At 43.7% G+C, this 13,324-nt stretch overlaps 1 protein-coding gene across 1 annotated transcript in view; it reads left to right on the plus strand.

Moving 5' to 3' along the window:
- PSTPIP1 (proline-serine-threonine phosphatase interacting protein 1) overlaps nucleotides 1-13,324 on the plus strand; it is a 59,559-nt gene that overhangs the window by 16,071 nt on the left and 30,164 nt on the right. The window contains exons 2-3 of the mRNA XM_075160432.1: nucleotides 4,909-5,009; nucleotides 8,599-8,673. Of these exons, the coding sequence (XP_075016533.1) occupies nucleotides 4,909-5,009; nucleotides 8,599-8,673 (176 nt within the window). The remainder of the gene's footprint in view (nucleotides 1-4,908; nucleotides 5,010-8,598; nucleotides 8,674-13,324) is intronic.

Here is a 13,324-nt window from a genome sequence, read left to right on the forward strand (position 1 = left end):
CTGAACAGACACAGCAGGAGAACAACAACTGTAAAAGTGGGCAAAGACCCCATTCTGGGGGAGACGCTGGTGGCTTATGCTGAAATGGAAATGCCTGAGCGGGAGGAAGGGTTCTCAAGAGCTGGCCTCAGGATTGATTTTATTCAATATATTCACTGCAGATACTGGCATAAGACATTAAGGATGGGCTGGAAATAGCTGTTGTTGAAACAAATGGGTAGAATGAAATCTTGTACAGCAGGTATGTGATAACCTTCAAGCCTAGGGTAACAGAAAGCAGATAAAATTAATGTTTCAAAGTGCAAAATGAGAGTAAGAGACCAGTAGCAAAAAGGTCCAATACACTCTGGGACCTCATTAAGTAAAATTGCAGGAGAGGAGAAAGCTGCAGATATATCAATAGATTGTAGATCAATTAGGTGCCACTGGTATGATTTGACAGCGGAAGAAAGCAGATACATCTCTGATGTATCAGAAGTGTTTCTTAGAGAGCAGACATTAATGTCATGGTACAAAGCATCAGTTAGACTTTACTGGAGTAGCAGAGCATCGTCCTTGTCCAACAGGGATTTATTTAGCCTTGAACAGGTACTATAAGAACACACAGGAATCAATGGAATGAAAAAACAGTATCCCAGGAAAGGGCAAAGGAGGTTTGTTTGGATTCAAGAAAAGGTTGAGAGAGGATGCATTTGTACAACACATGAAAGAAGAAAAAGAGCTGCTGAAATGAAAGGGAAATGCTTGTGTAAGTAAACTTGGGCCTAAATGATTTATGGCTACATTGTGGTTGGAAATTAAGAAGCAATGTTGCAGGGTGAGCGTCCATAGCAGCTTAAACTTGTCTCAACCTGGGCTGTCACCTGGCTACGTTTCCTCTCCCTCCTTGCTGTAGCCTGTGACACGCTAGTGGCACATGCTGTTTAGACCACAGCCAGATCTGCTGCCTGGGAGGCTGAGGCAGCCCTGGTTTAGATTTCAGACGCTGTGGTTTCTGAAATAGGGCTTCCACGTTCTTCAGGAACACATAGCGAGGACAATAAAGCAAATTTTGAGATGGATCCCCTCAAAATGAAGAAAGATTAAATGAGTACCTGTGGCAGGAAGTCCTTTTTAGACCTGCATTTAGCTGGAGCCAAATCCCTATACAAGGGTCAGCCACAGGGACAAAACCCACACGAATCTAGCAGGCAGGAACTGATGCATCCATCAGAGGAGACTCCAGCTCTCGTTCAGATGCGACTGCAGTGGCTCCATTTTTAACACGTTCAAGTCTTACTCGTGTTAGCAGGCAACAGAGAGAAAGCAAAACTGTTGAGTAAGGTACTGGCCGTTTGCACTTGGCATACATCTGTGCACACAAGCACACAGAGTGAATGGTGAGAACACTACTCCCATGCCCTGCTTGGTAAAAAGCCTGTGATCTAGGAGTGTGCAAGTGCTATTACAGATTTCACATTTAAACGGGTTATCTTTTTATATGCATTAAAGGACTAAAATATTCCTATAGTTATAATGAGCAAAATCTGGCTTTTGCATTTCTAAATTCATTGAAGTAAGGAAATGGGAAGGCAAAAAGATGGAGCACAGAATGTGTTGTGAGCAGTGGGGAGCAGCACTAACCTGTTCCCTTTGCTTTACTGCCAGTAAAAATGCCGGTGCGTGTCCTGGAGGCGAGCCTGTTTGCAGAGCTCCAACAAGACTGCACGGCTCTGCTACCCAGGGCAGTGTAGCTTACAAAGGATCCTTTGACTCAGACTGTGAGAGTATCTTGTTAGATGTGCTGCAAAATTAATTCTCTTGGTTACCAAGGCAGAGTGAACCTTGATGCAGTTTTTAATATGGCATTGCTTCTTCCCCTTGCATTTTTATGGCTTAGAGCAAGATGTCCAAATGGCTGAATCGAGTCCATTAGGTAGTTTTACCAGACCCCTAGAAGGGTCGCTGGTCAGCAGGCTGACCCCCAGCACGCTGTTGTGTTTTTCTGAGTGGTTTTGGGTTGATAATGAGTTAGTGCTGCATTCTCCATTTAGGGAATTTAATAAGTAGTTCTCTCTCAGACATACAGAATTTGCCATTCTTTCATTACGGCAACTGCGCCAGTTTAAAAGAGGTGGGGGAAGACTCTAAGTGAGTTTTAGCATTTACTGAACAAAGAGATATGTTTAACAGAAACGACAGAGTAACTTTACAGTGTGCTTACCACTCTCGGTTTGTTGACTGTGGCAGTATGCCTGACTGCTGGGGTGATACAAACCCATATGATATTTTCACTTACCTCTGGGCAGCATTTCTGGGACAAGGAAGCTGTATACAGAGCTATGGGATGTCGTTAATTGCATCTGGAAATACACAATCAAAATTCTTAGGCTGTGAGTTGGTGGTGGAGCATCTAACCAGAGTGGTTTCTGCCAGGCAGAGGGAGCAATTTATGAGAGTTTTTTACAGCAGCAATGCCTTCTGCCATTGAGATGTCCTCAAAAAAAAAAGGGAGAGGGGGAAGTGACAGTCCATTGCCAGGGTATTATCAAGAACCTTTCCTACTTTCCACTATGAATGGCAAAAACTTGCTTCTTTTCATTTGTCTCACAGCAGGATCCCTCCCTGGGATGTGTGTGCGTAACTTGCCCTTGGAAACATTAGGAAAACTGATGTTTTGGGTTTGAGATGCTATTTCTTAAGGAGTGATCATATGCATCAGATCAGCATATGTCATCCTATCATTTTACTGTGGTTGCAACAGTGGTAACAGTGGATCCGTGGCACTCTCTCCATCTTCTTTTATCTACATTATTATCTTGCCTGGCTCTATAGTGCAGACACTTTGCTGGTAGAGGCATTCCTCTATGTCTCTTGTGAACCATTATCCTACTGTCTTTCCTTTCTCCCCACTGCTCACAATAAGAGTGTCCATTAGGGAAGAAGGAATTACTGCTGTCAAGAAACTGTAGCACTGGAAATGTTACTACAATCTGTAGGTTTACAAAGATTGTCTGCAGAAATTTATCCTTGCTCTTGAAAAAGCAAAAAAACCTGCTCCCAGGTCTGCAAATCTCTACAGAAACCCTGAGGCCTGAGTGAGCAGCACTGAGGCAGCCGTCGGCCACCGCCATTCATCCCCAGAGCTCCCCCTATTCCTCTTCAGTCCCAGCAATAAGGAAGCAAAGCCGCAAGCTCAAATATCCAGCAGTTGCTTGCCAGAGGATCCTTCCCGAGTCCCAATATTTAAACAGCTGTCTTCTTCACAGTCATAGTGGAAAGCAATAAACTAACGCATTTATTAAATGATAACTGCTTTGGGGACAGTGGATAGATGTATAAACTGCATACAGTTCATATATGAGCACCTGTATTGTACATAAACTGCTTGAGAGAAGGAACATATTCATTCCCTTTATGGTTACACAGTCTGTGATTTTACCATAATGCTATAACATAAAGCTCAGATAACATTCACCATACATTTTCAGTAACATTATCACTATGTACTGGTTAACTGAGGCTCTCAAAGTAAAAACGGCTTGTCCTGATCCCATTGTGAGTCAGTGGGAGGTCCAGGAGTAGAGCATAGAAATCCTCTCCCAGGGCCACACTCGGAGCACATCGCAACTTCACTCCCTTCCCTTTCTGGGCTCCAGCATTTCCTCAGCAACACTGGCTTCGTTGTGACTGATTTACTATTGCTGCAGTGCAATCTGGAGGTTGGTAAAAAGATGAAAGAAGTGCAAGACTAATTGTCTTTCTTCTTATTACTCAGATATTTTTGTCTGAGATGCATGGGGGTATGCTCTGATGGATCATGTGGACAGGGGTAAGCCTGACGCATGGACTTGTCTGATGGGGAGGGAACCGCAGTCCTGGACCACAGCAGAGGAACATGGCGCTGAGCCGCAGAGGGTGCAGAGCCCCGGTAGGAGATAAGAGCCTTGGCTTTGGGGCAGCAAACTCCCCCCAGCTCCACGACCTCGCCTGTCTAGTGTGGCTGGCTGGAAATCACAGATCACCTTGGCTGGCTCCATTTCCACGTAGGGTCATGGAGCAGGACAGGCTGCAAAAATGCCCAAAGGCACAAGCGAATCCCATGTATTGCGCAGGAGATTGGGTGGTGAATGCAAAAGCAAGGGAAGGAGCACTCATTGGCAAGCGTCTCAAACACAGACTTGCAGTTTCCTGCAGATCTGATGTCCACATTCCCAAGCTCTCTACATGCTTATGTTCTACTTTTCTGTTTTTTAAATCCTGTCATGTTGAATTTACACCAGAGACAGACTGATTCAAACAATGAGAAGAGTTGTTACAGCAATCCCAAAGGAAACTTTAACAGCACATCAGAACCCAAGGGTTGCCTAACGGCAAACTGTCTCCCATTAAAACACCCACCACTGACCGGGTGGCACATCCACTATCCCGTGTATTGATACTCATACAAGCACAAGATTGCTTCACGTTTCCACTTGCATCTAGAGATGCAGGTCACTGTCTTACTGAGAGTCCTGTGGCAGTGAGTTGACTCTGACCATTCTTTTTAGCAAACGTATGGGAAGAGGAGCTGTTGTCCTTAAGGACTACTATACAGGTCTGCTCTGCAAAGATCCCACACGCAAGGCTAAAGGCGACTTCCCCAAAGAGACAGCTAGCGCTGCTTTCCACACAGCAAAATTTGCAACCCGCTTCACTTTCCAGTATTAAAAAACAAACCTGATTTAATCAAAACTTTTACAGATTTTCACTTTGGAGAAACCTCACCCATACCTGCCCTGCCCCAGTTGCCATTGTTCTGGGCAAATCTAAAGGTCCATTTGGATTTTCCAGAAAATTAATTTGCTCCATCTGTCTGACAGTAGGCGTCTGGTGAACCTGCAAACTATGCACACAAATCAGCTCAACTGTTTATCTTTCTGTCTTCAGTGCAAGGAGTTCACCTTCCACACTGGCTATGAGGTGCTTGTACAGCGGCTGTTGGATGGGAGGAAGATGTGCAAAGACGTGGAGGATTTGCTCAAGCAGAGGTAAGAAAATCAGAGTGAAAAAAGTGTGAACAGCCTCCATTTTCTCTCCAGATGTTTGGCATCTGGAATGGAATAGTAGGCTGTTTCTAAATTTGGTAGTGATACTAGTTTACGTAGAAAAGCCCGAGTGATTTGAATCCTTTTGACGTGATTTGTCAAGGTAGATAACAAATAGAAATTTCAAAGATTTGAGAAGAGAAGAGAGGGGTGAAAGAATCAGAAATCCAGAGCTCCGTTAAGAGTCAGGTAGTTATGGGTCCAGAATCACATTATAGCATATACATCCACAACAAGTAGCATTACCAAATTTCCCCTTTTACAGGGAGCATTTTTCTTTCTCTTTAAATGTGTTGTTGCCACAGGCACAGTTTCAGTTTCCTGCAACTACCAAAAATAGGCCATTTTTCAAATACAGAGCTATGCAAGACGCTACCAAAAGCCTTTCCCAGATGCCCAAGACAGCGCACGTCATTTGCCGACCTTACTAGACTTTTAATAACAATGTTGTAGATTATGTCCATCCTTTACATGCTTCTTGGGGGCCCCTCAACAACAGCTATGGACAGCTGACACTTTTGTGGGTGAGAAAATATATATTACACAGCTGCTCTGACTCCTTTGCCATTCATTTTTGTACTTCCAACTTAGAAAAAAATATGTAAAATTTGGTTCTGTTTTTAAGTGGCTGGGTTTCAACAGTTTCAACATGTAGCACGAGGCACATACATGCTCATGCATGACCTATAGGAAAGACCACACAATACGGGTTATGTATTCAGCAGGTAATCCTAGAGCAGTTCATCTCAGAACTGTCTCCTTATGAATATTGCTCTGCCTTCATCAGTCACAGCCTGCTTTTTCTTCCCATGCTGTCCCCATCTAGTTTTCTGGTTTTAGGTTGGCTTTCTGAAGGCTACTTTTCAAGGACTGGGACTTTGAAGAGGATGCGAGATGTCAAACTGAAAGCTGACTATTTCAGAGTGTGAAGAGTCTCCCATCAAAATCTGAACCTATTTGAATTGCTTTTCTTGACCACCAGTGGAAGCCGCATGTGACTCAGTCCTGAAGTCACATCTGTCTGATGGTAGCTTAGGGTTAACTGTTTAAAATAGCTCCTTTGTGACTCATAACTTACAGAGATCAGAATTACATTGCAGGCTTCAGGCAGGCCCTACACTGCAGCATGCATCTGATGCTATATACACTTGTGTTTCTTTCCAAAACATATTAGAGAGGTTTCTGCAAGTTGCAGGGTAAGGTTCTTCCTGGTTTGTGGACTTTCCACAAAGAAGAAAAAATGCACATACACTAATTTTGCAGATCTGAAAGCTACAAGAACAAATGTTTCCATGAACTTTTGCACACCCCCAAAACATTCCAGTGAGCATGCATACGTGTGTGTGCTTGTGTGTGTACATGCATATTGGGGGAGGAGGAAAAGGAGAAAAGATAGCGGGCACTGAATTGCAGAAAGAAGGTATTATTTCCAGTTTATTTCTGGAAGATGTTTGTTTCAGCTTGTCCTCATGTCATTCATGGGAATAACCTAGGAGGAGATCAAAGCATGTGATGGATCTGTGTTCCTAGAGGCTGCCCATATCATGGGCTTCATGCCAGAATTTCAACAAGGACTCCCGCAGCAGCTGCCCTGAGACCCAAAACCCACTGCCCTGGCTACACTAATACTTTATCAGTTTTCCACCCGGGTCAATTACTTTTGCTCACAAATACCCCTGCCTGGTCCAGAGGAGGGCCTAAGAGATTGGGGAGTGAGAAAGCAGTTGTATTCCAGAACAAAGCCCCGGATTTAAAACACAAAATATGCTCCAGCTCTTGACGGCTGCAGGGAAACCTAGAAGCTGTGTGCAAGAGCACTGGAAAGTGGGAAAGGCAGCACCAAGATGTGAAAAGCAAAGTCTCTGACACAGAAATGTTTCTTGTTATTAAAATTAGAAGAAAAATAATCTACTCTGCTTCTGCAGTGTTATGGGTCTCTGGAGCATATTTCCATTTTGATGAAATTTCATTCATCTAACATGAAAACGAAGTGGTACCTCTGTGTGGCCTGTCACCATATTGTGCACCCCATTCTTCTAGAGGAATCCCTAGCAGTGATGTAGGAACACCCCACTAAAACGCAGCAATTTCTAGTGCAGGATGACAGCAATTAACTAATTGCATGTGCAGTGTTAGACACACGGGAGCCATGGACAGAGGCCAGGAGCAGCCTCCACTCCTGGCTGCGGCAACTGTACGCTGCTGTATGACCAGCGCTACTATTCCACCAGCCTGACAGATCTCCTTGGACTGGGGGAAAGTCCCCAGGACAAGCCTGCCTCAGGTCACAGAAGATGGTTGCAAACCAGTGAAATTGCACCAGAGTCACCGGTACAGCTGGCTACAACGCAAGGTGCTCACAGCCATCAGATGCAGAGGAACAGTCGAAAGGGCAGTTGGATGTTCTCAAACAGAGACCCACCCCAACGGCTGCTGTGTTGCAAAACTGAAAGACCAGCCCTCAAACCGCTGGAACTCAGCAAACAGCAATAACAAAGCACAGAGCGGCTGAGTGGGAAGATGGATGCAAGAACAAACCAGTGGGGTTGCATGGCCTTGCACCCACATCAAAATTCCTTTTTTGAACAAAGACTACATTTCTCTTAGGTGCCAAGTTTCAGGCTCAAAACTGTTTGAAATGCTTTGAAACCCCTTTTGAGAACTGGACTTACTCTAACCAAAATCCTCCCCCCCTCCCCCCCAAATCCTAGCACCAGGCTATCTGTTCATTATTCATTATTGACCATTCAATAGTTTTTAGCAGCTACTCAAAGACTGAAAACTCAGTTCAGTCCCAGTCTTGCACCCAGGGGAAAGGAAATAACATATTTAGTACGAATACTTTTTTTTTTTAATAGAGAATAGAAATTTCTTCCAGAGCTGGGGGGAGGGGAAAACAGCAAAGAAATAATTGTTTTTCTTTATTAACCATAGAAACAGAACTATTTTCCCGAGTCACTAGTTACAGTTCCCCATTAAATGAGATATCACATATTGTCCCCTCCATAAAACTGTTACAGCCTCACCTTACAAATAACAAGGCTCCTTCCCCCTCTGCCTCCGTTGCAGCTGTTCAAGCAGCACCTCATGTTTCTAACGGTTAGAAATTTTCCTGCTACTCCCGGCTCCCATTTATTTACAACCTCTCTTAAATGGAACCTACTCTTCACTCCCCTCCCAGCCTTCTTTTTAATGGATCAAGTCAGCCATCATCTTTTAGGTTTCTGAGCATCTTCACTACACTTCTGTACACCTCTTCTTCTAATTGAATCCAACTTTTTGGGGACAGAGTTGTACATGGCATTGCACAGTAATCAAAGCCATGGAGACAGGCTTCATTTTCCCTCATTTCTTCTACAAATAGGCTCACCCAAAATATTTTGGAGGTAACTAATAGCACTAGGATTGAGGAGATAGAGAAATGAAAGAAATTGTATTTCTCATGTTTTGTACCTCAGATGCAATTACAAGCTTTGTGTAAACATGATCCTGGTACCACTAAGAGAAATTGAGTAAGTTTTTCTTTTAACAGAGCACAAGCAGAAGAGAGATACGGGAAAGAGCTGATTCAAATTGCCCGAAAAGCAGGAGGACAAACAGAAATCAAGTAAGGAATTCTTTTATTATTAGTGCAAACAAAAGCATTTTGGAAGCAATATCAGACTCCTGCGTTTTGCCTGTGAATGGGGTCATAAGCTGCTCACTTCAGTGCGTTACACAGCACTTCAAAATGTACAGGAAAAATGGGGAAACACCATAATCCTTCAAATCAGGATTCAGAAAATCGCTATTTGGGAATTGCCAGTAGATCTTTACTGAGAAATTTTTGAATTTCAGGATTCCTAACAATGTTTAATATTTGCTTCCAAAAGCAAACTAAGTCATGGGAAAAAAAGGGAAAGGAAAAGGTTGTTAAATGTTTAGTATGGTGGTTTGGCAATTCTGGGAAGCTGGTGGACACTGAGATACTGTGACAGAATAAACACAAAGTGCAAAGACACCAAAAATTAGCTTCTACAGCAGGAAAAAGGCTTAGCTTAGGAATACAAACTTTAAACCTCTTTGAAGGGACTTCATTTGAAACAAATCAATGGAACTACTGAAATACACTAAAATGACGTACATTTTTCTCTGTCTCCTCTACTACTATCTTAGATCACATATAAATTGTGTTGGGAGGGGAAGATATATGTTGGCATGGAATTTAACTTAATAAACACTGCTGATAAACTGCTGCTATTATTGATGGTAGCAGCAATAATGAGACATTTTGTCATTATTGTAACAAGTAATAATACAGTAATAAGGTGGCAGAGGATGAACATTTGAGGTCACAGAAGACAAGTCTGAAAGAGAAGACCTCAATCTAAACACAAAACAGCTCTATTGACCCCTGGGGCTTGCTACCCTCATCCATCCCGTATCTCATTTCTTAATTGCAGTCTCCTTTTTACGTCAATTTATCACACTCAGTGTAAGCGTGATTTCGTGTTCATATTTTGTGGGAAAACTTGACCTCAAACCCTTGCACCACCATGGCATGCAAGTGCCAGGCAATCACCTGTAGCACTTGCCATCGATTTGGTGGTGGCACATCCAGGCTGACAGCGAAACTGTTGCATTAACCCAAGCACCTGATAGCGCGCAGAGCGCTGAGGCTCACTCCAGAGAACGTGCAAGCCTCTCCTCCCCTAGCGCTCCATCTCTCCCTTGCCCCTGAGCAATGCAGTAAGGTATAGCAAGACTCCTAGCAAAGGCTGCTGGAGATGGCTTCTACCTTCCTGGTGTCTCAATTCACAGATCTAATCGGAGAAAAGGAAGGAGAATAAAAATTGGTTTGAAATTAAAATAGCAGATTAAGGGTGGATGGCTTCTTCCCAAACCAAAGGCTTAGATCAGCATTCCAGGATTAACGAAAGGCTCCACCTAAATTTCTTTACTGGCAATGCAGGGCAGGCAGAGCGAACGTGTTCAGAAAAAGACAGCTTTGGCTGCCCTTCTGTGACTTAGTGGATAATTCTTGGGTCTGACTTTTCCTAAGAGATTATAAGAGCTTGATTTAGAGGCAGAGCCAAGTCCCAGAGTTGGGATATGGATCCAAGTTCCCCTCTAGTTGGGGGAAGTTTGGACTCGGGCCCAGCTCCGCTTTGATCCAGCCATTTTATAGCTTGGCATAGAAAGAAGGCTGAATATACCAACAAAGCATGCTGCAGAGCTGATTTACTATGTTTCCATAAACCCTGCCTGGTCTGGGTAGCAACCAGCTTTGCACTGACATTTTTATCAGAGCAAATGTCTCACTGTAACTGTTCCGAAGCAGAGAGAGGACACCTTGCTTTCTGTCGTTCAGCATCTTCTGGTTGTTTAAGGAGTTACACAGATGGACAGTGAAGGGCATTTGTCCAGAGTAAACACTTTAAAATCAGATAAAACTAGGGTCTGGTCAGGGCTGGAACAACTCATGAAAATGAAATATTTGGTTTTAATGCCTTATAATTTTTGACATGATATGAAGTTTCCGTTTGTTTATATGACACTGATTGCTGACAGCAGTTCTGGTCCCAAGGTGAGTCCTTCAGAGAGACCGGAGGGAGGGAACCTATGTACTACCTGTCATAAGAAAAGCTTGAAAGGACTATGCTACAACTATCACCGTGCATTGCTTCAAGTGCTTCCTCTTTATAGGACTCCCTATTATCGACTAGCACACTGAGCCCTAATAGTCTTACAAGTACTTGGCAGGCTGAACAGGGCTGTTCACATTGTTAAATGCAGCTTTGGGTAGCAGTATTTCTCAAATAAAGTCTAATGAAGGCGTTGTGCAGGTATTTGTACCTAAAACTTGCATTTGACAACCACCAGGAAAAAAGTAGCTTTCAGGTTTTTTTGTAGGACATTTTTCAGATCTTCCTGTCCATGCTATGTATTGCAGAGGAGCAGGAATTACTAATTTTAGATCACTCATTTTCTTGCTAATGCAAAATTATTATCCTCTAGTCTTAAATTCAGTCATCTTTTAAACATCTCGGATTTTAAGGCTTTCTGTCACTTCTCCTGGGAAATTATTTCACACCCCAGTAGTTCTCAATATCAGGAAGGTACCCGATACCCTTTCAAAAAGTCGATAAAAAGAACATAGAAAAATCCATCCACAACAGCCACCCAAAGACTTCCACTATCACAAAATACCTGGAAGACCTTAAGAGAAACAACTGCAAGGCCGATTAATTCTGTTTAGCGCAACTTCTGAAACTGATAGATTGGCTGCAAAAACCTCCCATCACTCCACCAGATCAAAGCGATGCTCTGTGGCTGCTATGGAAAGCAGAGCAGGAGAGAAGCAGCTCAAAGCTGGAGCGAGCAGCAGTCCCTGTGCAGGGGCCTGCTGGCAAAGTGTCCGTGGCAAACCCACGCTGCCGGCCAATGCCAAATCTGCTGATCTGGAAACGGCGGCACCACTACATGCCATGGGCAGCCCAGCGGGGTCTCACATGCTTGTATCCTCCTAGTACCAGTGTGACCAGCTCTTTCCAACTCCAGAAATGCAGTCCCTGGCAGCCGCCCGGCTCTTCTAATCTCAAACCCTCCGAGGTTAAAAAAATGTAGAGGAAAAAAAAACCACCTTTCTCCTCTGCTTAGAGAGAAGAGGGGCTGCTCAAGGGAGAAATTAGGCAGCGGTGGGGAGTTACTGCCCAGGTTGTTACTTCAGCACAGTCAGGACCAGCACGAAACAAGGCGAAGAGAATAAACACAATGAGTAAATACAAGCAAATGGGGAGAAGCCTGGAGAAGTCTATGGCACTGCACCAGGTAGTAGCCATCACTGTAGAAAACAGTTCTCTCCCAAGCCTCCCCCATATTTTAAAAGTTTTTAGTTTTGAATCAAAGAAAAGAACAATTTCAACATTTTTTTTTAGGCTCTTCTCTTCTCCCCCAAACTTTTGCTTCAGCTGGAACAAATTGCTGAACTCAGCTAAATGCGTAAGTAGATTCAACTGCCCATTTTTATTTACTGAAAGACACAGATGAAAAAATATGCTGCTGACTCAAAAGAAAGGTAGTAGGGAAAGCTCTCTGAAGTGTAACAGCAACGCTGGGACCACTCTCCCTTGCTTTGAGAAAAATCTAGGTGACGGCAGCCATAGAGGTTTCCATCCTATATGCTGTCCAGTGCTTCCCTCAGCATCGCTACAGCTCCTCTGATGGAGAACTGATCGCTCAGGGCCTGGCACTGCTCGTGCTTGGCAGAGACAACTACGAGCCAAGATTGTACTAGGACACTTCACTACTGAGTATCAGCGGTAATATACCATTGTGACCTGGGAAAAGAGGGTGATGTTGTGTCTCCACCTGCAGACTCCTCAGCACCAGAAATGTAAGAAATCACTTTGACCTGAGAGCTAGCAGGGGACGAGTTTTTAGCACTGCTACTGGAGGTGTGATGACTTCAGTGAGGTCCTCACTGTTCTTGTTCAAACCAGTATTGTAAATGGTCATGGCCAGCCTACAGCTGTAGAAAAATTTCTAACAAAACTAAAATCAGAGAGGCAGACATGCCGCAATGCGGGAGATGGGCTGCAACAACTTTTTATTTTATTTTTTGGTTAAAAAAAAAAAAAGCAAAGACAGGATTTCTAAAAGAAGCTGGTGCTGGTTACCATGGGCATAGCAAACAAACACTCCAGCTTCCAGCTCAAGAAATAAAAGTTCCCTATAAGTGCTGCCTAACAGCCAAAGCACACAGTCATTCAATAGTCCAGCCTGATTCAAGCGCATTTAGGCGTTCTGGCTGCTTGCCCTTGCCTCGAGCACTGCAGCTGGTAGAAACGACTTCCTATAGGGAAGGGAGATATCCTCTTTCCAACCCATGACACAGATCTAACTCAGCAGTTGCTATAGGCCTTGGCAAGTTCATTCTAATGTACAGAAGGATGCAAGAAGGGTCACACAGGTTCAGACCAAAATCCCTTCAGCCTAATATTCTGTCCTCAACACTAGATCCCAAGGGAAGAGTAGAAGAACAGGGTAAGCATATGCGGATATTTCTCCTAAATAATCTTCTAGCCTTAGCAACTGGTAGTTCAAGGGCTGCCACATCAGCAGCTTTGTATGTAATAGCCCCCAATGGAGTTTTCTTGTGCCTTTTCTTATTTGAAACCCCAAAATATTTTAGCATCCGCTGAGTCTTAAGGCAAAGCAATGTACTTTCCTGTTAAGTGCAGAAGTGCCTTTTTCGTTGTTGATTTTTAGCCCACCTC

This window comes from Calonectris borealis, chromosome 11 (genome assembly GCF_964195595.1).
Source record: "Calonectris borealis chromosome 11, bCalBor7.hap1.2, whole genome shotgun sequence".
Classification (NCBI taxonomy): Eukaryota; Metazoa; Chordata; class Aves; order Procellariiformes; family Procellariidae; genus Calonectris; species Calonectris borealis.